The 25,027-nt window shown below is 32.6% G+C and overlaps 2 protein-coding genes across 9 annotated transcripts in view; one reads left to right on the top strand and one right to left on the bottom strand.

The window, feature by feature from the left end:
- Window positions 1–24,136, bottom strand: part of LOC126768426 (uncharacterized) — a 43,513-nt gene extending 19,377 nt beyond the window's left edge. Inside the window, exons 1-2 of one of the 2 annotated variants that reach the window (XM_050486461.1) lie at window positions 24,009–24,136; window positions 6,914–6,946 (exon numbers count right to left, since the gene is read on the bottom strand). In XM_050486461.1, coding sequence (XP_050342418.1) covers window positions 6,914–6,932 — 19 coding nt within the window. In that variant the 5' untranslated portion in view covers window positions 6,933–6,946; window positions 24,009–24,136. The remainder of the gene's footprint in view (window positions 1–6,913; window positions 6,947–24,008) is intronic. The other variant, XM_050486463.1, reaches the window with a different exon arrangement.
- The window catches only part of LOC126768424 (uncharacterized), a 38,477-nt gene continuing 18,370 nt past the window's right edge, over window positions 4,921–25,027 (top strand). For all 7 annotated transcript variants that reach the window (XM_050486460.1, XM_050486458.1, XM_050486457.1 and 4 more), the window contains exons 1-2: window positions 4,921–5,133; window positions 23,051–23,156. In XM_050486460.1, the coding sequence (XP_050342417.1) occupies window positions 23,056–23,156 (101 nt within the window). In that variant the 5' untranslated portion in view covers window positions 4,921–5,133; window positions 23,051–23,055. The remainder of the gene's footprint in view (window positions 5,134–23,050; window positions 23,157–25,027) is intronic.

The following is a 25,027-nucleotide window of genomic DNA, read 5'->3' as shown; positions in this document are numbered from 1 at the left end:
AGGCTTGTGGTGCATTGGCGATGTACATGAGGAATAGTTTATATTGCTTACAGCCCCAATGTGTGTGGGTGGTGGTGACCATTAACCTTCAGAAGGCACATTCTACGTCTACTTATATGATAAAAAGAACTATTTTTTGGATTGTAAATAATTCATTATTAGTAATGGATTATTATCTACGCGTTTAATATAATATCTCTACGTGTAGTATTGCGCAAACTGGTTATCTAAACCGTTTATAGTTATACCGCAGTTCCTTCCTTACTACTGTTACATTCCACTCGACGTAAAAGCATTGAACCAGTAATCAGAGAATAACAATTATTATTCTCCTATAATTTATTATATTACATTTTAGGGTTCCCTTTAATGTTTCTATATTTATTTTACAGATTTATTTGTAATTGTACTGAAAGAGTTTCTTGATATCAATCATTGCTCCACGCGGTTATGATTTGAACAGTATTTTTAATTTTATATTTGTATATATATCCTTATATATATATATATATACATCCTTGATGTATTAATAAAAAAAGTCACAAACAAATTGCAATAATATATATTATTATTGATTAAAATCTTTATAGTTCCAAGATATAATGTGTAGTTTAGCGACGTTTCTATATAACTGTTCGATCTTGAGATATCCGGCTAATATTATCCCGAATCCTAACACTATATATATTATAAACTAGATTCTCAAATCGACTCCGTATAATACTAAAATACAAAAGGTAAGTATTGAACTATCCACCCCAACTTAATCGAGATGTTTTAATTGTTACTTGTACCATTTTATCTACAAAAGGTGGATATATGTTGACTTTTGTGTAGATATGGCGGAAATCTTTTATACTAAGTTTATGGTTTACCTTTTAGTTCATTTTTTTTCTATGTCTCAAAATGTCTGCAACATAATATATAAAAATCAGAACGGATCCTGTACTTGTAAACTAAAATATAATGAAAGTTCTATATTAATCGGATTAGTAGTTTTGAATCCGAGAAAAACAAGGAAAAAAATCAATCAATCAATCAATCAACAGCCAATCGTTGTCCACTGCTGAACATAGGCCTCTTCCAAGGTGTGCCAAAGCTCCCTGTCCTCCGCCTTCCGCATCCAGTTGGTGCCCGCCACCTTCTTAAGGTCGTCGGTCTACCTGGCTGGAGGGCGCCCTACGCTGCACTTGCCGATTCGCACGGCCGTCGGTCCTGCGACATACGTGACCAGCCCACTGCCACTTCAGCCTGCTAATTTTGCAAACTATGTCGGTGACTCCGGTTCTTTTCCGGTCCGGAAAAAAAACATACCTCTTATTATTATTGTATATGATTATTATTACTTGTTATTATTCTTACTAAATAAAAAAAATCTAACCATTTGACACTAGTGTTACTAAATTTAGACTACTACTTTTTTATTATTAGCATAGTTTTAAGCGTTTAGCTTAAATAGTTCCTAGAGGGTTTATTTTATACATTTTTTATTTAAATTAGTTCTAACTCTCTATAAAATATTATTTACAATTTATTTGTTAACCATGGTGGCAACATTCATACATTTAAATGGGGCCAAAAAAACATTGATATCCTCTCTGGCTTCGTTGTAGTCGGATAAAAAGAAGACGGCTGGTAATGTGTTGTAAACGTTTCCCGTTTCCAGCTGCAGTCGTTGTTTGCATCATTGCACAAGCACTTTCACCACTGCTCACGAGAGGTGCTAACGCGTACCGCGCGCGGCGGTGACTCATAAATTACGTATTGTTTGTTCAAGTATAAAACAATTGTCTACTCATTTTTTTCAAAATTTACAAAATTACCAATAGCTCATTTCATAATATTCAATTGGACATTTATTTTTCGATCGTTCGCAATTATATTTTTTTCTCCAACTGTACTTATTTGATTATGTCCTCATGACCGATTTCGGCAACGGCGGCCTATATAAAGGAGACCAGCCAACTGCGCAGGACATAATATACAGCACAAGTGTGTGCGCAAATACATCTCTATTTTCTCACTCTCATGGGACGGCAATCCGACACGATCGGACAGATTTTCGTGCTTTCCGAGGCACGGGAATATATTATGCTAGATTCCAGGCTGCTATTGAGAATTTTCGACAGAAAAACCCAATAACTGTTTATCGGCTCGACCTGGGTATTGTCTGATTCTGTGGATTATTTATAGCCACTAGACCAACAAGGCAGTTTTGTTATAACTATATTTAATTAACATAATATAAAATAATATGTAATTTGACAAGTATTAATGCTTTGTGAAGATCCGCTTGGGTGCAAGCCACTCACCAGATACTCTACGGTCAAAAACTCGTATTGCTTATGTTCCGGTTTGAATGCCGAGTGAGCCAGTGTTATTGCAGACAAAAGTGTCGTAACATTTTAGATCCGGCTCGTGGTTGGCAAGGCACATTTGACATCACATATGATGTTTATTTATTTACATTAATATTTACTTTTAAATCGTAATCGGCTTAAATTCCTTACAGTTCCATTGTGTTGTGATCAGTGACGACTGTTTCTTTAAGTTGTTTATTAGGTCGTTTGCCTTTCTACAGTAAATAAATAAAATAATGCTTACAAAATACAAATATATTAAATAACGTTTTAAAATAATCAGTTATCAGGTCTTACTACTAGGCCATCTCGGCCCAGTGGTAAGAACACATGAATCTTAACCGAATTTTCATGTGCCTAATTTGTGATTATAATTCATCTCGTGCTTTACGGTGAAAGAAAACATCGTGAGGAAACCTGCATGTGTCTAATTTCACTGAAATTCTGCCACATGTGTATTCCACCAACCCACATTGGAGCAGCGTGGTGGAATAAGCTCCAAGCCTTCTCCTCAAAAGGGGAAAGGAGGCCTTTAGCCCAGCAGTGGGACATTCGCAGGCTGTTACGGTACGGTTTACAGGTATCAGGTCAGCAGCTATTCATGAATTGACTTGGTATTCAAAACTTTTTCCTTATACGAAATGACGATATAAATCTACTATATTTGAAAGGCGAATAATAAATTGTTTTTAATTTTAATAATAAATTTATTTTTATTACATGTCCATCGCAAAATATAGCACTTAACATATATAACTTTCAAAACATAATTTAGTTACCCATGTACAATTATTAAAAAAAAAGTTTCACCTCTGTGTTGTGTGTTTTCTTGTCGTCCTGTAGTATATCAATTTAATATTTATACAAAAGTAGCTGGGATACAAAGATCAACCGTTGAATTAATGGCTGCAATGCAGTACTTACATTCTAGACACGCTAATGTTTAACTACCTTTTTTAACTTAAATATGAGATGTTTTTGTTTTTAACAATAAAACGGGTCTTTTTTACCCCAACACGGGACTCTGCAGTCTGATAACCTAGTAACTAGACCAACAAGACGGTTAAAGTTACTATAATTACCAGAGATATCTGAGTAATAGCCAATGTTTGTATAGTTAATACATTATGCATGTTATATCACATGTCCATCATTATATTAACGACATTATAAATAACTCTTTCACGTATTCAAATCCATGAGTCAACTTGTGCGAATTTTAGAAAGTACAAGCAGGGCATAAATAATAAATATTATTATACAATAAACGGATGTAAAGAAAGAAGATGGGCTGTGATTATATTAGGAATATTATATGAACTTTGGTTGTCAGATCCCATAAAAATATGGGCACAGACCAAAGTGGAAATGGCTGACCTTTTCCAGAATTTAATCGATAACTACTTTAAACAAAAACACAATTTAAGTTCACTCTCAGTGCCATCGAAGATTTACGATATCTGGTGATATAGTTGAGGGCTTTTTAAAACTCTACAAATCTCTACTCCATTTTATCGGAGAACAGGATCTTTACAGAAAGAGAAAGACATGATGCGAACGTTATCGCTCGTTTTAATACATAATGCCCTTTCGTTTATCGTTTTTAAAATTTATTTGAATTTCTTCTTCTTCTTCTGCCTAGCGTTTTCTCGGCCTAGTAACGCCAGGGTCCGCTTTCCTGCATCTATGCCTCCACTTTGCCCGATCTAAAGCGTCCTCCTTAGTGATATCGTGCTCTCTCATATCGTCCCTCACAACATCGAGCCAGCGCTTCTTGGGCCTGCCGCGGGATCTAGGGCCTTCGACAACAAAGTTCAGGCATCGGTTCCCGACATGGTAGGTGGTCTGCGGCTAATGTGGCCAAACCAACGCAGACGGCTTTCCTGCAACTTATCCGCTACATCGCAAATTCCAAAGCTACCACGGATGTGCTTGTTACGAATACGATCTAGTCTCGTAACGCCACACATCCACAGCAGCATCTTCATTTCCGCGACGTGAAGTTGCTGAACGTGTCTCGCGAGAGCTGGCCACGTCTCGCTGCCGTACAATAAGACTGGTCGGATGATGCACTTGTACACAAGGCCCTTTAATTTCACCGGTATCCTGCGATCACAGATTACCCCGGTGACTTCCCGCCATTTGGCCCAGGCTGCGTTTATTCGAGCTCTGACGTCGTGGTCGATTGTACCAGACTCGTGCAGTACGGACCCGAGGTATTTAAACTTTTCCGTCTTGATAACTATATTTTTTTTAATTTTAATAATTAAATTTTAATTAGCATTTGATTAATATAAAACATTATTACACCCCATATTCTAATATTTAATCGTCTTTGATGTAAAAATATAAATTGAATATCGCGCTTTTAAATTGTAGCGACATCTACAGTTTACGCGTTGAAGTAATATAAACTGTTTACAGTGTAAGCGACATCTAGTAAAAGTATATTTTTATTGGATTACAAGTAGATGGCGTTACAAAGGATGTATAAACGTATTTTCTAAAAATAACACTAGAGTTCGTTCAAAGCGCTATATTTAGTTTTTAGACATTTGACAAAAAAGATGGCAGCGATTGCTGTCTGCTGTCCCACGGATTTATTGCGAAAATGGCGCATTATGTGATATTTTCACAATTTTTATCAATTATAAGTGAAAATTTGTGTAGTGCTGCTATGTGATATTGTGCTATTTTACATGAATGACAGTGTTACTCGTGTGATAAGAGACTTCGACATTCTTTGGGATATTGGATTACACATAAAATAAAGGTATTTAACTCCTCCTACGCTTAAAATATTACTACTATAGATTAACTATAAATCTTTATGCATTCGTCATTATGTGAACGGAAACTTATGCTTGGAACCGTTACATAAGATTATGAACACCATAAAGGCTGGATACTAATATAATAAGAAATTTCGAGTATCAATATGGTATGCAGTTTTAGGGTTCGTGGAATTTATGTACGTGCCTTCGGTTGAATCGAAGCAGGAGTCATGAACGCCGTGAGTTATTGGATGCCTTACCGAGCTTACATGACATCAGCAGGCGATACCAACTGCTGTAAACATTTGGGTTTATGATTCATCCGACGGCATTATCGTCCCGAAAAAAAATGTATTTTTAACATTTTATCGAAAGTATCGCTCAAGCACTATGTACTCTTACTCATTTTGTTTTATTTTTTAATTTACATATAAAGTAGTTGAGAAGTAGTTGAGATTATTTAATTTTAACTGGAGATAAGTGTATTTCATAAAAAGAAGAATTTTAAATTAAAAGCATGCGACATAAACCAAACAAATTGTTATATTTTTGCATTTTATTTCTTTTTATAAAACCTATAACATACTAACTCACCCTATTTAATCTGCTGCTTTCATAACAGAATAATAATTACAATAGAAAGTTAATTCAAACTTTCAAAACAAACTCCTGTCCTTGGCTATTTGTGTAGCAGTTACATTCTTATAATAAAATGGAAACTGGGTCTGTAGTTTTTATTTAAACTTACTATATTCGTGAGCTAAATTCAATGGCATAGATTTATGGACAGGTCAAATTAATTGAGATCAGTGGAGTAGAAATAAAATAAGATGATAAAATTTATTTTATTCATAAAAAATAATACAATTATTATTAAATTAAAACAAATATAATGACCTATTTATGAGCAAAGAAGTCCTCACCATATGAAGAATGGTTGGAGCTAAGCCCACCACACTAAGTTTGTAGATAAATATGAAGAAGAATTATATATGTAGCATTCATATTTCTTCTTAATCCTTTTCTTTACACCGAGCATGATAAGATTTGTAAGCACAATTTAAGCATTAAACTCAGTAGTGCTTAGATTTCCACTTCTTATGTTAGGATCCACATATTTTTTCCAGTGAGTTATTTGACAACCAGTATTATAGTTATTTTGTTTACTTTATATTTAAAAAGTTAAACCTTGAAAAAATTACGACAAGAAATATTTTAATATTTATTTTCAGTGCATATTATGTAAAATAGAAATTAAAGCTGTGGTTCAATTATTATTTGTTCAATTACTGAAGTCATTGAATGTGCAAAATATAGAAAATGAATAAAGAAGAACTTAAATAAATATAAGTTAAAGTATAACACATAATAGGATTAAGGAGATAGATAACATTTATTCATTGCTACCTTTGTGTTTTTGTAGCTACAATGTATATTCTATTATTATGATGAATTTCTTTGTTAATGAAAGCATATGCAAGTTAGTATGTATATTTTCAAAGTGTAAAGAAAAATTGAATGAATCATTTGTTTGTTTTTTAAATGAGTGGTTTAAAATACTTGGTGGTAGGGCAAGCCCATGTTGGTAGATACCACTCATCATATATTCAACCGCCAAGCTGCAATACTTAGTATTGTTGTGTTCTAGTTTGAAGGGTGAGTTTAACTACACACTAAACAAGGGGTATAACATCTTAGTCCCTAAGTTAGTGGTACATTGGTGGTGTAAGAGAAGGTTAATATTACTTACAAAGTCTTTGGGTGGCGGAAACCACTTACCTTCTCTAGGTACCCACATACTAGTTGGTCTACCTAAAACAATGAAATAAAATCAGCTCTATAATTATAAAAGCTGGTATTTTGTCCCAGTAACATAAGATTGTTTCAAAATTTTTTTTATAAAATAAATTCGTTCTACGTTTAGTTTATTTATTTTATTTATCAAATAACAACACATGAGAAAGGAAGCGAGGAGCGCGTGTTCCAATGTATTTATTCCGGATGAGAACTGACCGTGAGTTTGCTGTATTACTTGATTGAGGAACTGCTACTATTGATGATAGCTGATTTGAAAATAAAGACGTCAGAATACCTTGAATTCCGCTTGTACAAAGCTGGATAAATCTCCATAATAAATACAAAAACACAGCTTATTATTGAAAAATATGATTACACGTTAGCATAGCATAACAGGGTAATGGTAACATGTAATTTTTCCGATATACTTAACTATTAATTACTTAAACAGAGTTATGTAATGCACTCACCGTAATATTATTCTAAGCCAACAAAACTCCGTTCTACTATGTTTTTGTCTGTATTCTCGTCTGAATTCACGCAAAAACTTCCGATTCAATTAATATGTAACTTTCACGTTAATCATAATTTAAGCTTCAATATTCAAGATGATGAGAAACATCCAAAAATATTCTAAAGCATAAGATTTGGACTGATCTTTAAGAATGTCAACAAAGTGTAATAGAAAAATCCAGGTGCCTTTTAGATGAGATTTTTAAAGTGAATATAATAACATAAAATACCAAAGACTTGCAGGTTCAAATCGAAGTGACTGACCACTGAACTTTCATGTGGTAATATTTTTTGCTTATAGTTCATCTCGAGTTTGGTGGTAAAAAAAACATCATGAAGAAAATTTGTATATTGTTTATCTAATCCACCAACCCGTATTGCAGAAGCGTGGTGGAATAAGCATCAAACTTGCATCAACCTTGCACTTAAATAGAAATATAAAAATTAAAGTGGGATATTTATCAACCTATAAATACGTAAATTTTCTTTTTTAATACTTTATATGGGAGATTTAAGTTTACTACATTGTTGGCTAGGCCCTAAGTTCCAGATCGGTTTTTCTGTGAAGTAGCTTGCCGAAGTAAGGAAGTTGACAATATTACTCTCAATACTACGTAAAGACATTGTTCGTGTCAGATTTTGAAGAACACCTAAAGCTTATGCATTAAAAACGTAATAAATCTCCTGCGTAACTACGCATTTGCATAACCAACTGGTTATGCAAATTCTTGTGGTTGATCATCGTGGTTGATATTCGATTATGGGGATATTGTGTGCGCTGGTCTAGTGACTATCATATAAGGCCGCAGACCGCGAGGTCCTGGTTTCAAACACTGAACCAGGCCAGTAAAAATCTATTGCGATTTTTCTATCGAAACATTTTCAATAATAATCCTGGTATCTGAAAGTTGGAAGTGCGTACATTCCCGTGTCCTACGCTCTTTCCGATCGTGTTGAATTTGCTGTTCCATCCGATTGTGACTGAGGAATTGGAGAATGCATCTTTGTTTGTCCACACATTTGTGTAGTTGTGTGTTATATTTCCCAAACAGTTGGCCAGTTTCGCTTGAGAATGTTCGCCGTGACCGAGTCCGTCAGACGAACACCATAATAAAAGTCCACGGCTGTCTATGCAAAAATGGGAAATTAATAACGTTACCAAGCTCGTTTTATTTAGTGCATAATACCTATTCATAATTATCAAAATAAATTAAATTATTTATAATATTATATTTTCCAGTAAAAATATCAAATGTTTACCAAAAGAAGTTTCTATCAAAATTGCCTTTAAAATCATAATATGTACTATTAAATATGATATAGGTGAGGTACTGAGCATCAGAAGTCCATTGCACGTTTGTTCGCATCCGCTCTTTTTAGTGTATTTTGTTATATGATATAATCACTTGTAGAGGATAAGTCAAATCAGTTAGTAATATTTTTTATATCCAGAAACCTTTAGCTTATTTAATAAACTAGCATTACAGTGTTCATACACTTGACCTTTATTTTTAAAACCTACGTTAAAAAAATCAAAATAGTCGAGGCATATATTAAAGTAGTGTGAAGTTGGTATTATTTATTTACATTAGGAATGTATTAATTATGTAGTAATTATATATATAATTTTGTTTTTTTTGTCGGTTCTTTTCGATAACATATATTCGAAAAACTTCCTGACGTATCGAAAACTTTTGATTATACAAGTTTAAATTACCCGTTATATTTTTTGAATATCGAAAATGTAATAAAAATTCTAGTAGTCTAGTAGTTTTAGAGATTAATCAGCTAACCATACTATACTGTATAATAAATTGAACAAAGTAAATAGGTCATTGATGCTGATTTGAGGAAAATTTGCATAGCCCGATTGGTATTATGACGCGGACTCACAAAAATCAATTATATTATTTGATTAACTAAAATATTGCGAAATTCGGTGCTTTCGAACAGTCATAAGGGCCAATTTTGCTAACAAATTGTTACTTTATTACAATCGTTGTCATTTATACATTTTCATATTCTTTAATTTAATAATATACCATTGATATAAAAGTTTACAATTAATTTGGTTTTGACATTACGGTATATGGTAACATTATATCGGTTTGCTTCAGATCAGAATAAATATATAATAATCAAAGTTGGATCAGAATTGAATCGGGAACGTATCGTAATCGTTATTAATTAGTAGAATTGGAATCCTGAACATTTAGACAAGGTAACCTAGTTGTTAGAAAATGTTATCTTAACCGAAGATGGCGGAAAGTTCTGAGCAAACATTATTGCCTTTCAGGAGCTTATTTGTTTTTATTCATGCTCCCGGATGAAGGATAAGAGTGTAAAAAAAAATCTGCTTCTCTATGCACCAACCCGAATAAGACCCGAATGGTTAAATAAGCTTCAGATCTTTTGCTTCACAATAAAAAGGGAACATGTCCAGTAGTGGGACATAACTTAGTTAGTTTATTTAGTGCTTTAGTTATGTAACTAAGTTAGTTATGTTAGTTATGTAACTAAGTTAGTTAGTTACATAACTAAAGCACTGTTTTTTTATACTTAATTCTTGTTGTTGGAATATTCGCATCAGTATCGATTGATATAAGTTGAATATTTTAAAGTTCCTTATATGAATAATATTGCTTGAATAGCAAACAATGCATGCAACAAACTCTATAGCGCATTACAATAAAGTAAAGAAAGATTTATAAATCAAATAAAATATTAATATGTGGCCATAACCATTATATTTGGACAACTCCTTACAAGGAAAAAAAATCAACTCCGATGCGGCAGTGCAAACCGCCTTCAAAGAGTTTATTGATTCTCGCCCCCATGGTTTTTTAGTAAAGGGATCAATGAACTACCTTTGAGATGGCAAAAGTGCATAGATAACAACGGTGCATACTTTGATTAATTAAATATATTTTACAAAAAAAAAAATACTTTATATTCCTTCCGTACAAAACGCCAATTTCATATGTAAGGACCTAATATTTATCTTTTTACACGTCCTTATTCTTAAATATTTATTTTATGAAACAAAAAAAAAAATACTTCTGTCTTAACTTCTATGGAAATAAAAGTACGTTAAATTAATAAATCATATTATATTTATCATGTATGTGTATGTATGATATAAATTTGACGTGTTTGTAAATAATTTTCTTAAATAAATAAACTAAGTAAATTATTGTATAATAAATTTTATTTATTTATTTACTAAGGACCACCAGCAGTCACTACACTTACACATGCAATAATAAAAATACATTCAGTCATAACATAAAGTGCGCGACTCTTCAAGACGGTCACAGCATGCATTTAAAGGTACAATATACATATATATTTTTTTTTATATTCCTTAAAACAGATTATAACAAAGACAATAATTTTTATAATATTAAAAAAGGCTAATTACATTTCCATGGAAATAGATTTAAAAAAACTGTTAATTACATTAGAAATAAATAAAGTATTTGTACGGTTTTGTATAGACGTACAATGAAAACGATGCATTTAGGTAAGTAGTTAGTTTTCTCCTGAGAGAAGAGAAGTCATTTTAACAATTACCAACAACAACAACAATAACAATAAATGATAATAAAGAAAACAACAACAAATCTTAATTTTAATGAAACTAACAATACGTACGAAAGTAACAATAAGGAGTCGCGCTTAAAAGCGAACTGAAAATTTATAAATATTATACAAAAATCTTTTTTTTTCTAACTGTACAGGTACGTATAGTATGCAAAAGAGATTGTTACAATATCCGTGTATAATCCTTATACCTCTTTAATGTATTAGTACGACTTTCTCCAGAAATACATGTATTCATTTTGTAAAAAAAACTATATTTATATTAGACAATCAATTAACTTTTATTATTATATCTTTAATTTAATCATAAGTAAAAAAAAACTTCTTTATTACTTTAATATTATCTTATTTATGTTAATATGGTTTTTAGTACATGCAAAAAGTCTTTTTGGAATATTATATAAACGTACATCTACATTTTTACTTACACGTACATTCGGCACAAACACTAATGAGTTTCCACGTGTTTAATGTGTGCTTATAATTAATCATGGCTCAGGTAATAATATCAGGGGGATAATATCATGAGGAACCCTGCATGTATCTTGCGAAATTTCACCACTGTTAAAATAAAAACATCGCTACATACAAGCTGATCTAAGCTCAAATAACCTCTGTGAAACTAATGAAAAATACTTATTATGTATATATGTATGTGACACCTTCTCCTCAAAAAGAGGAGAGGAGGCCTTTAGCCCAGCAGCGGGACATTCACAGGCTGTTACGGTTACGGTATGTGACACGTCCAAATAGTGTTGCAAATTCTAAGTATAAAAACGTGTAAAAAGATGAATAAGAAGCTTTTAAACATAATGGACTACTTGTTTACATTATTATTAATCTATAATTGTATTTTTGACGAATTAATTCGGTTTAAAAGCAAATTGTAAAAATGAGTATTACACTCATGGCCACACCAATGTTGCCTATATATTTTAAGAAACGTAATAATACGACATCCGTGTTGGGTGACAGATTTTGATTAGACGTAATAATGCGCTCTCCGTACTGAAGGATCATCTTTGTTAGGACGTAATATCTCGTCCATCGTACTACAAACTGACCTTATAAAAGTCGCTCGTATGGAGATGGCGACATCGAGAAAATGATCCCGCATTGAAATAGTCAACTTATTTGTGTGTGCATTATAAACTTATGAATATGATTTTGGATATTTTTTATTGATCCCTTGTGGTTTCCGTGTCGTTATATCATCATACCGGGCTAATACATATGTGAACGTCAATATATTCAGTCGATAACATTCGATAACAGCACTTCAAGTATTTTCATTAAATATTTATTAAATAATTGGCCTTCATCCAATAACGGTTCATTAGTTGACGCCTGTTTCAATGCAATTACTTGATTTTATCACATCCGAAATCAAAAACGCGTTCACGAGAATCGTTAACAATTAATTCAGTTTAATCGTTATTATATCATTATTTTTTATGACAGAACGAAGGATAAATAAATATTCTCCGTGTTTCGAAATATAATAATAAATCTAGTCTCCGTGACGACATTACTTACTCTTATAAAGACAGGACTACTAAATATAATATACAATCTTGATTTAGTGTAAAATGCAATGTTGAGTCAGCAGCATGGAATTATGTTCTATGTTTGTTACACTCACTAGTCCAAAGTTCTAGACGATGCCAAATTATAAAGTTTTACGACAAAAATACGTATGCGAAGTACTGCGTCGTCTCATTGTTACGATACTGTAGCATATATTCTAGACGTACGTATCGATGTTTTTCGTACTATCAGTTTAATTTCGTTATTACTTACTGTACGGTCTGGATGTGATCAGCAAGCGTGGTTCGCGATTTTTATTTATGATACGGAGATAATTTGAATTTCCTTCGAGTGCAATATATTCAAATTTATTTTTGTAAAAGTCAATAAAATAGAAGCTATATAGTGTATTGAAAATAAATTAGAAATTTGGTAATTTATTGAACCGATTTCAAAATAGAAGCTTGTTATTGATTTCTTTTGACGATTTTGCACTGATATTTATTTTTATCTCAACATTTGTACACAAAATACGTCCAACGCATGCTTTACATTCACTTAAAGTAATTTAACAATAATAGAAACAACATGACAAACATGACATTTTAAAATAAAAAAAAAAACAGAAACAGAAAATAGACACTAATTAAGTTCACATATAGTTTTGTGTGGCAAAAGGAACCAGCTCATTATAGCCGAGTTAATACAGCACTGGTTTTCAGTACCAGTTACCTCAGACATTACGCAAAAATCAATAAACAATTGAATATACAAACAATGACAGATAAAAAATGTGTATTTATAAAAATAAATTAAAATTATTCATAATATTAACAACAAATAAATCAGAATAATTATTATATTATTGAAAAGATATACATCAAGGGTGGTCCCGCAAAACCAGGAGATTCAGCCCTTCAGGAGATTCATCTATCTACGCGTTTTTTCGCTGCAAATCATAGAAAACTTTTCCTTCCGAGACCTATATTAAGTACTATAAGACTTAATAAGTACTTTCAACTCTACAAAGATTACAAAGCAAACAAATACTGTTCTAAATATGTTTAATTCCACATACATTTCATATAAAGTGATGCCCATATTATATAATTAAAAATTAATACAATAATGAATAGTGAAATAACAATAATGTAACTTTTTAAATTTATTAAAAAAAAAACGTATTACATTGCTTAAAGGTAACTGAGCATTTAGCGAAATTTGAGATACATACGATGAGAGTATAGTTTCGAATATTAGTGATCGTTTCTGTTTATTGTTCAACATTACATACGTTTTTATTTCTGTCAAATGTAGATAGTTCGCGAGCTTTATAATTTATATTCTCGTTTTTTTTTTTTTTTTTAATAAATTAATAACGATTGAAGTCAATTAAAATAAAGTGTAGGAACACACTAAATTTCAGTCTAAAAGAAATGAAATGATATGTTGCATTTCATGAAATCTTGGATACTGTTTTTGTGTTTTAATTTAAATTAGGTTTATTGCGTGTAGTCCGTGTTAGAGGGGAATCGTAGGCGAACTAAGTGCGAATAGTTGATTGGAGGTTATTCAACTGGTTAGTGGACAGAAATAGCGCGATCACTCGCGGCATCTCGCGTACCTCTGATGACGCCTCGCTGCCGCCATCAGCTTTGGGACAAGCCGTGCTTCCGGGATACAACGGTAGTTCAATATTGAATCATTAACGTTCACCGACGATAATTATGGTTTCTTAATTTATACATAGGATTGTTCGTGTTTTCTATTTTAATAATTTCGCACTTCCTTTAACAACTTTTCAAATGATTTTTAGGACAAAAGTTGCAATAAAGCATAGGTATTTGTGTATAGGAGTTTAGCCTAAAATCTCATCATTTGTTTAAATTTGCAAACGGATGAAATAAGTTAATAAAACCAAATGTCGGGCAATATATCCGTGACTTCAGCATTTAGAAGTCGAGATTACGCTTCGACTTCACTGTATATTGCGCCGGTCGCCGGTCGCCGGTCGGTGGCAAGCGGCGGCTGTTCGGCTGCGGCACTACCGTTCGGCAGAACGTGATATTTATAGAGGCGCCGAGACGCCGGCCTCACACTATCCCGCATATTAATTGGCTACTTGCGCCGCATTTTTCAGGACGACCGCTCACATGACGCCAATGCCATTGAAAAGGCCACGCGGGCTGATAAACATTGACACTTTTATTGCTTGGTATTTTTATAGAATATCGAAATAATAGAAGATTTAGTCTTTTTAATGTGGCATGTCGTTTTATGTCCCAGATACTGTTTTGAAATGTTCTTTAAAGAATACCTTGTTATGTAAATTATTGACGACGAAATGTCGATCGGAATGTATTTAATGAAGCTATAATAAAATGTGTGGCAATTTTGCATGATGATGAATTATGCGAAGTATTCACACAAACGCAATTCATTCGGGTAACCGACCGCCCTACTTCCTCTCGGTGTTTAATTTGTTTTTATAACAGTCTGTATAACAACGATGCTATTTTTCTCAAGCGATTCCGGTTAAAGATCTTTCAAATTAGAATAATAGTGATTTTATGAATGTTGATTTATGAGGATAATTAGCTTGAGCAAAACTTCTGAAGATCGTGTTATGCGTTGTTATGGGACGATGATACATTTTCTTGCCTTTGTTTTTTTCATTTGTGACATTTATAATTTAATCGTAATGTTAAAGAGAATAGATAACTTTTAACAAGAATAATAATTATATAAAAGATTGGATAAGATTTATTTGTTTAAATACGAATTCAGACAATGTGTACCTCAAAACAATTATCCCCAGACTAGCCACAATAGGCATTTTATAAAAAAAGATTAGCTCGATTGATTTATAATACTATAATCAAAAATGGAAAAATAGCTACGTAGATTTATTAAAAATGTTTTAAAGAGCACAGTCGAGATGTACATATAGAATATCTAGAACTATAAATTAGCTAATAATATCAATTTCTACAGTGTACTTGCTATTTATTTATTTGTAAAAGAAATGTAAATGTGTTCTTGATATTATTTGGCCTTACTGATTAGTTAAACGCTGATTTCTCTTTCTGTCATCATTGACTTAACATTCGAAAAAAGAAGACGGCATTGCTTAGTTAATCACCCCCTAAAAAACAGGTCGGTATAGAGTTTGTGTATGATAGGAATCGTCTTAACGAAGAGTGACAAGGAAAATGAAATAGTCACAACTGACGAAAATAGCAAACAGATTCTTATTGTGTCTAATTCAATGTCGAGCGTTGTAAAAAAACTAGAAAATCGCAATAAAAAAAATTGTATTTTTAAAAAGTTTTTCTTTTCTTTTTCTTTTTAGGGTTTCGTATGTAAGGAAGAAAAGGGACATTTAGTATTTTCTTAAGTCGGAGGAAGAGGGTGCTTATTCGTAGTAATTTTAGAATTATATTTTTTACTAACCATTGATATTATGATTGATTTATGTTTGTACATTTCTATGAAAACATGCAAACAAATATTTTGAATTTTACCTAGAAACTTTCCATGTATTTTTTTATTTAATTTTATAAAATGTCTTATTATTCAATATTTTAAGTAAGTTTTAAATAACAATATATAACCATATTTATACCATTTCAATATTTTAGTTTTATAAGTCAAATGTCGAAAGTCCAAATCTTTGTTTAATATAGCATTATGCTTAAGGTGGCAAATTTCTTTTGTTTTTTTTTTAACGATTGTTGTTGAGACGTAACATTAGAATGTATAAGCGCTTGCTACTAAGTTAACGTGAGGTTAAAGTTTATTGCGTCAGAAACTTGTATACATAATATAACATATAAAAAATTTGCAAACAAATCGATCTTGAATTTAAAAAAGACCACCGCGACGCGTTCTTTAAACTATTTATGAAAACTTATAAACAATATTTAAACATATTTATAATAATGTACATATTGTTTATAACACGAAATTTAAATTTAAAGAAAATATTTTTTATCTTGTGAAAGGCCAGCTAGAAGTTATTATTTCGCCTTTTTATAATATAGATAGGGGAACGAGGAAATGGGCCATATGATGGTAAGTTGTTACCACCGCTCCGAGATTGGCCCGTTATGAAATATCGACCATTCCTACAAACCTCGAGAACCTTCAGAACCTTCATGTTCTCTCACACTTCCAAGCGGAACACAACAATACTGTATATTCCTGTTTGGCGGTACAAAATGTGTTGAGTGGGTGGTATCTACCCAGACGGGCTTGCACAAAGACCTACCACCGTGTACAATTCTTCGCCTCGACTTTGATAGACTGATGATCTCGACTTAGAATATACATAAATAAAAAATACAGGTGTATCAGAAATTGACAGTACTTTTTTTAATCGATTTGATCATAATTTCATGATGATCATATATCATTATCGATTTATTATGTTTTTTTAACTAATGTAAGAACAACATCTATTCTATATGTAATAATGGGCGAGTCATATCAGCGAGTTAATTATAATTAATCTGATACCAGAAACAATCCCGTGGGCCATCTAACGGTCTATTATGTAAAATGTAGACGGGCCGTTCCGGTTCCGTATCGCCTAATCACTTAACTAATTAAAATTGAACATGCAACTAGGTTGTTAGTTATGCTGTCAAACATAACGCGTCAATTAATGTATATTTCTCGCGTCGTTACGCAGTAAGTAACAAAATTACTATATAATTAAATCGATTTAAATCAAAGATATTCGTGATTAACATTAAAATTTAACGAAATAATGATAATATTCTTACTGCTGCATAAAGGCCTCTCCTTTTAAATCGAAGGTTCGGTTCGTATTCCAGTCCGCGCCTGTACCACGGATTTGTATCTTAGTTTCCAAGGTTGGTGGTGCATTGGCGATATAAGGAATGGTTCATATTTCTTACATCGCCAATGTCTATGGGTGGTTGTGACCACTTTACTTTACTTGAATAAATTATACACCTAAACCTTACATTGAAAATGTAAGGTTTTCAATGTCCATAAACTGCAAGAACACCGTTATTTTAGCGCACGGATTTTTAGAGCAACCAGTCATCTTGCTTAACGGCGCACCTTTACAGGTGGTTAACAAATTTTGCTACCTTGGGTCGCATTTGTCGAGCAATTTCTCGCTTGATGCAGAGATCGACTTCCGCATCGGCAAAGCAGCCCGTAGAGGCTGGCTCTGTACAAGGGCTTGGGATAACAGACACCTTACGGTAAAAACGAAAATGCTTGTTTACCAATCATGTGTCCTAAGCACACTCTTGTATGGAGCAGAAACGTGGACAACGTACGCAAAACAAGAACGCCGACTAAATACATTTCACTTGCGCTGTCTTCGAAACATTCTGGGCATCACATGGCAGGATCGCGTGACAAACGAGTCTATTCTAGGCGAGGCACAGCTGCCTAGCATCATGGCCATTCTAAAAAAAAAAACGGTTACGGTGGCTGGGACACGTGCATCGAATGGAGCAGACTCGTCTTCCAAGGCAAATACTACTGGGAGAGGTTGTGGATGCGAAAAGGTCTGTTGGGCGGCCTATGCTCCGTTACAAAGATTGCGCTAAGCGTGATATGGTTGCGTTTAACATCCCTAGCAATCGATGGGAGGAACTGGTAGAGGACCGTGCCAAGTGGCGACGCCTTATTCACGAAGGTCAATCAAAGCATGACAATGACTGAGGACTGGGGCTTCAAACCCTCGCCCATCTGGGGGCGCATACACTTGTCGTGAGTGCGGCCGAAGGATCCTCTCCCGCATTGGTCTCTTCAGTCATAAACGCAAGTGCCTTCGCGATGCCGCTTAAATCATCTGTCAAAGATGCAGAGGCCTAAATATAAACCTTACATATGAAACACTCCGTCCATTGGTGAAAACCGTATGAAAATTGAAACGGTTGGCGTGGTTGGTAGATACTTGCCTTTCACGCCGAAGGTTGTGGGTTCTATTCCAACCCAGCACAGACATTTGTGTGCATGAACATGGCTGTATGTCCTGAGTATGGGTGTAATTATCTATATAAGTATGTATTTACAAAAGAAAAGTAGTATATGTAGTATATCAGTTGTCTGGTTTCCATAGCACAAGCTTTGTACAAGCTTAATTTGGGATCAGATGGCCATGTGTGAAAAATGCCCCAGGATATTATTATTAAAATACTTTTGGGTAGATTTTGAGTTTATCGCGATCAAACAGACAGAGGCGGCGGGGGACTTTATAGTGATATTTCAAATAAATTATATTCAAATTTGCTGAAGTTATATTTTAATTATACATAATTGTGTTTAACATATATATACATTTATATATAAATAATTTAGCTCGTCTGGGTAGGTACCAACCACTCATCAGATATTCTACCGCAAAACGGCAGTACTTGGTATTGTTGTGTTCTGTTTTGAAGGGTGAGTGAGCCAGTGTAATTACAGGCACAAGGGACATAACATCTTAGTTCCCAAGGTTGGTTGCATACGCGATGTATGGTTAACTATGGTTAACATTTCTTACAATGCCAATGTCTATGGGCGTTGGTGACCGCTTACCATCAAGTGACCCATATGCTCCTCCGCCTATCTATACTAAAAAAAACGTTTCATAATCTTACGTTATGAAGCTTTCACACTTTACATTGACGTTGTGTTTACAAAATGCATTAGACTTAAGAGATGCATTTAATTATATAAATTCCAATGTGTAATTTTAGTAAAAATATAATAATTGTTTTAATTAAGATTTCGGCAAACAGTATTTCTTAAAAAAACGAACCAAGTTATATAATTTAAATGATATATTGTTTCTGTAATCGTAGTTCCATTGAAAACGGAAAACAGTCATTATTCTTTCGATTTTTAGAACGTAAATAAGCGAGAACCATTTTTAAAACCAATGACCCTATTACACATTGCTCTCATCGCGCTAATTCGTCACACGCTGTCTACTAGCGAAATGAACGTTGCAGAATAAATATTTGTGTGTTTAAATTAGGCGCGTACCTACACCACCCACCAACTTAAACATAGGTAGGTGATTTTTTTTTTAATATTGTACTTTCAACCTATGTATATTGAAAGTATCAAATCTGAATCAATTAAAGTTGTTTATAAATATAATTATTGGTTATAAATAATATAAATATGTTTTAAACTACATGTTTCGTTTGTTCGCCTGGTCTCCAATTTTGTTAAAACGACCCGCGCATAATGTTCTAAAATTGTTGTATCCATTCGGAAACCTTGGCGGTCTTGCGCAGAACTGACCAAAGTTCCAATCGCAATCGGATGAATGGTAACGAAACGCATATAACGCATATATATATATATATATATATATATATATAGATTGATATATTTTATTATGATTATATTTGAATATTTCATTATGGTGCAACGATTTTTTTTAAGACTTGATACAACTAAAGGGACAGGTTATGATAATATCCCTCCTATATTTATTTCTAAATGTGCATGGGTACTAAGTTTCCCTTTATATTTATTATACAACGAATCACTTCGCTCAGGTGTTTTTCCCGATAAGTGGAAAATAGCTAGGATCGTACCAGTATATAAGTCCAAGGGTAGTGAGTGCATTGAGAATTATAGACCGATTTCCATACTTTCCACTTTTGCCAAAGTATTTGAAGCAATAGTTTACCCATATCTAGAATGTCATGTAAAGCAAATGAATAATAATAACCAGCATGGCTTTATAAAGGGTCGATCTACAACATCAAATCTTGTTTCGTACAGTGAATTCATTGTGCCAGCTATTGATAACCACAAGCAAGTTGACGCAATTTATACCGATTTAACCAAGGCTTTCGACAAAGTTTCGCACGATATTTTACTCTTAAAACTAAGCAAGTACGGATTCAATGGTAATATGCTTGAGTGGTTCAAATCATATTTATACAATAGACAACAATTTGTTGTCTTAAAAGGTTTTAGCTCGAGTCTATATAAAGCCTGCTCCGGGGTTCCTCAAGGGTCACACTTAGGACCTTGGCTCTTTAATATCTTCATTAATGATATTTACGATACGGTACATTATAGTAGAGTATTTTTATTTGCGGACGATTTAAAATTAACAAAAGTAATAAACAACTTAGCTGACTCAGAGCTCTTACAGGTGGATATTAATGCTATATATAATTGGTGTAAAAATAATAAAATGGAATTAAACGTCAGTAAATGCAAGCATATAAAATTTACGCGAAATCTCAATATAATCAAAACAATATATAGCATTAATAACATCAAGTTGGAGGAAGTTTTTGAAATAAGTGATTTGGGTGTCATTTTTGATGACAAGCTTACTTTTGTCCCGCACTTCAATAAAATAATTACGAAAAGTTCCAAAACGTTAGGATTTTTAATTAGAAATGGTAAACACTTCACGAATAACACGAAAAAAATAATCTATAACGCTTACGTGCGTAGTGTACTGGAGTACGGTAGTGTTGTGTGGAATCCTTGTTACAATGTACATCGTCTGCGTATAGAGAGAATACAGAAGCGATTTGTATATCATCTATCCAGAAACAAAAAAACCTCATACAATAAATCTAATAAAAATTACAGCAATCTCTTGAAAGACTTTAATATGGATAGTCTCTCTGTACGCAGACAATTGTTAGATCTCTCTTTCCTATTTAAGATAATTCGTAACGAGATCGACTGTACTTACTTACTTGAAAAGATATACTATCGTATTCCAAGGCGCAATGTTCGTAGTTTTCTGGGCACTTTTGATGTCAGAATATCAAAAACGAAATTAGGATGTAATGCACCAATGCCTAGATCATCACGGTTGTACAATGGTTTTTGTCAAGATCTAGATATTTTTAATGACTCTGCCATGATTTATCGTAAACGGGCGCTAGAATTGTTGAGAGATGCAAATAAATAATAAATAAATAAATAAATAATAAATAATGTTATCTTAATTTTATTTTGTATTAATTAGTATATTTTTAGTAATTTTTTTTGTAACGTAAACTTTGCATGAATTTAATGAATTATTTAATTTTAATTTGTACCTATATCAATTTCAAACTATTTGTGTTATTAATTTTAATTTTATTAAGTGCATGTTTATTTTTTTATGATCTTTAATTTGTACCAATTTGGACTTTTTTTTTTTTAATCTTTCTACTCATGTTGCTATAATTATGTGTTAATGTATTTTTAAAACAAATATTGTAATTGTTGTGGCTACTTTAAAAAGCTTCACATGTTAGCTATTTTCACTAAATTGTTTTACATTTGTCATTAAAACATGTAGTAGCTACTAGTGGTCCTTAAAATAAATAAAATAAAAATAAAATAATATATAAAAAATCATAGAGGAAAAGTAGATTCCCTATTTAAAAAAAAAAATAAAAATATTTTTGCAACGAAAGTTGATACAATAACACCATTGTAAACTTGTCTGACAAGCATATAGTCAGTTTCCAATGGAAATGTATTTGTCAGAATTTCGGGCATTTTAGGCGAATATGTACGGAATAAACAAGAAACGATCATAAAACGATCCGGGCCATCGCTAGTTTGTAATGTGTTATGTAGCTTTTAATATAATAATGTTAAATACATAAAACTGATATATGTCTATCTAAGTTTTATCATTATATACGTTGTTTTACTAGAAAAATTAATTGTCAAATAATATAATAATATTATGTAATTAAATTTCAATTAATTATTATTACATTACGAGTTGGCTCGTTAGAGAGTTGCGATACACGCGAACGGAATATTCAAACGTAACAACTTTCTGATATAAGAACCATACAATTATAATTTTTTTAAAGTGTCTACATAAAATCGAATATAACAACTAGATAGACTTACAAACAATTTATATTTTAAATTTATTTATTTGGATCTCCAACAGTTGTACATAACACACATTCAAAATACGCTTTACATTAACTAACTATGCACAACCGACTACAGGAGAACACACGAATTCCAAAAAGAGGTATCAAAATATACAATTAAAAAAAAACGAAACATTCAAATAAAAAACAAAAACAGAAACAAAATGTAGTAACTAATTAAATTTTAAAACAAATTATAAGAAACATCACTTTTTTCGTGAACGACGAGAGCCAGTCACAACAAATAATGCCACAATATTATTTTATTAAGCTGTATATTTATTTATATAATATAATATATATATATATATATGTATGTAGATTATGTAACGTATATATAGATACCGTTATTCCTTAAATCACGCTATCGTTGTGCTGACCTTATAAAATAAAGTGTAATTGTGTTGCAGGTAATATGAATTAAAAATATGATTATAGTCAAGTTGTTACATATTACTAGTTTTTTATTCGTGCTCCTGTAGAAATAAATCTAAGAAAATATTGGGACATTGTAGTATTTAAATTTTAGTTCGGGACGTTATTACCAAAAGTGACACGTGTTTTATCTTTACAGGCAAAATGGTGGTGGGCGAGAGCAAGCGTACCGCAAATATAATGGACGGGATCGAAAACACGGGGGACGTCCGCCTCCACGACCACCGGCTTCGGCTCAAACAAAGGTATAAAAATATGTGGTTTTCATTGAGCTTAAAAGTATCTCAGGTCATCTCAGAAATGACGTAGAAAGAAAGAGAGCAATATTTTTAAAAAGTTTTACTTCTATAACAAGAACGGTTCTCAACGCAATTCTTTTTTTTTAGTTGTAATTTTATAATTTAGTAAATCTATTTCGCATACAATGTTAAATAGCTGAGAAATCGTTGAATAATTTGACTATTATTACAAACGTTCGGTGTCGCGGTGAGCTACTGACCGCGTTTTAAAGTTTCGATTGATTGCACCTACGCTTGGCTTCTCCGATAAATTGTAGGTGGTAAGGTTTCAATGACGTCATTTAGGACTTCCAACCATTTCATTTTTATGTGTATATTTTCATCGCGATATATAACAGATAAAACGATATAAAATAATTAAATTCTACCAACATTCGACTGGTCAAACTATTCTTTTCTAAATTTCTAGAAACCGATTTTAAAGTAACAGAAGGTGTGCTGCATAGTGATAAATAACTCACTTGGATTATTTATTAGAAACGTTTTATAGGTACTACAAAACTGAAGTATATAAAGCCAATTTCAATTTAAAAAACACAACCTTTAATTGAAGTCGGTTAAAAATGTAGACAAAGCTAAAATGTAAATATTTTAATAAAAGACGAGTAAAAGTTCGGATATATTCGATAAGTTCGTTTATGTAACATCAAAATTAGTCCACTTCCCTGTTAAAACAGTAGTGGAAACTTAACTGGCATAAGTGTTAAAATATGATTATTATATTAAGTTGTAATATACGATATGCTGTATGTTTCCCTAATAAATAAATAAAAAATAAAAATAAAAAAAAATATTTACCAGTGTAAATTGTTGGTTAGACCAAATAATATCTACCATATTTATACGCCCCAGTCAGGTCTTCAGAGTTATTGCCGTATATTGCCGTGTATGCCGTGTAACAAGTTCACCGTTTAGTTGGAGAATCAAATAGCAATATTAATAATGCACGGAGAGTGACGTTGCACTACGTTTATTATTCGTTTTATTTATATTCCGGGAAAGTGCATTAGAATTAATTCAATTGTTTGTTTTATGGCTTCTAATACTGCGAACTGAGTGCAGATTATTTAGCCACGCACTTGTTATGTTCACTCGGTTCTTTGAGACACTGTATAAAGTCACAACATAGTAACTAATACATACATAAAAATATACTATGATTATAATTTCACTTAAATCCTATAAGTTCTACATTTCGAACGAATGACGTTATATGATTTGTTTTTTGGATCTAGATAATTTCTTTGAGGTTTTCTTTGAGCATTAAGGTCGTTTCCTTTTGATAAACAAAACATGTCTAAAAACTTAAGCTTTGTTCAGACAACAAGAAGTCACACAGACGGACTTAACCCGTCGAGCCCGACGACGCTGTGTGACGTCTTCTGTATTAACTAGTACATAACTGCTCACGTCCCTTCGCCGTCCCGTACAGCCCGTTGTGTGGAGATACCATAATAAATTTCAAATTACTGAGGCTACTTTTTACAAGCTTACCACATACTGGCACCAATTAAACAAACTTTAACATTTTATATAAATTCCTATTAGTACTAACTTTAGTTTTTTTTTTTTTATAGAATAGGAAGGTGGACGAGCATATGGGCCACCTGATGGTAAGTGGTCACCAAACGCCCTTAGACATTGGCATTGTAAGAAATGTCAACCATCGCTTATAGCCAATGCGCCACCAACCTTGGGAACTAAGATTTTATGTCCCTTGTGCCTGTAATTACACTGACTCACTCACCCTTCAAACCGGAACACAACAATATCAAGTATTGCTGTTTTGCGGTAGAATATCTGATGAGTGGGTGGTA

This window comes from Nymphalis io, chromosome 5 (assembly GCF_905147045.1).
Source record: "Nymphalis io chromosome 5, ilAglIoxx1.1, whole genome shotgun sequence".
In the NCBI taxonomy this organism is placed as follows: Eukaryota; Metazoa; Arthropoda; class Insecta; order Lepidoptera; family Nymphalidae; genus Nymphalis; species Nymphalis io.
Note: the sequence above shows the minus strand (reverse complement) of the source record. Positions and strands in the feature narration are given on the sequence as shown.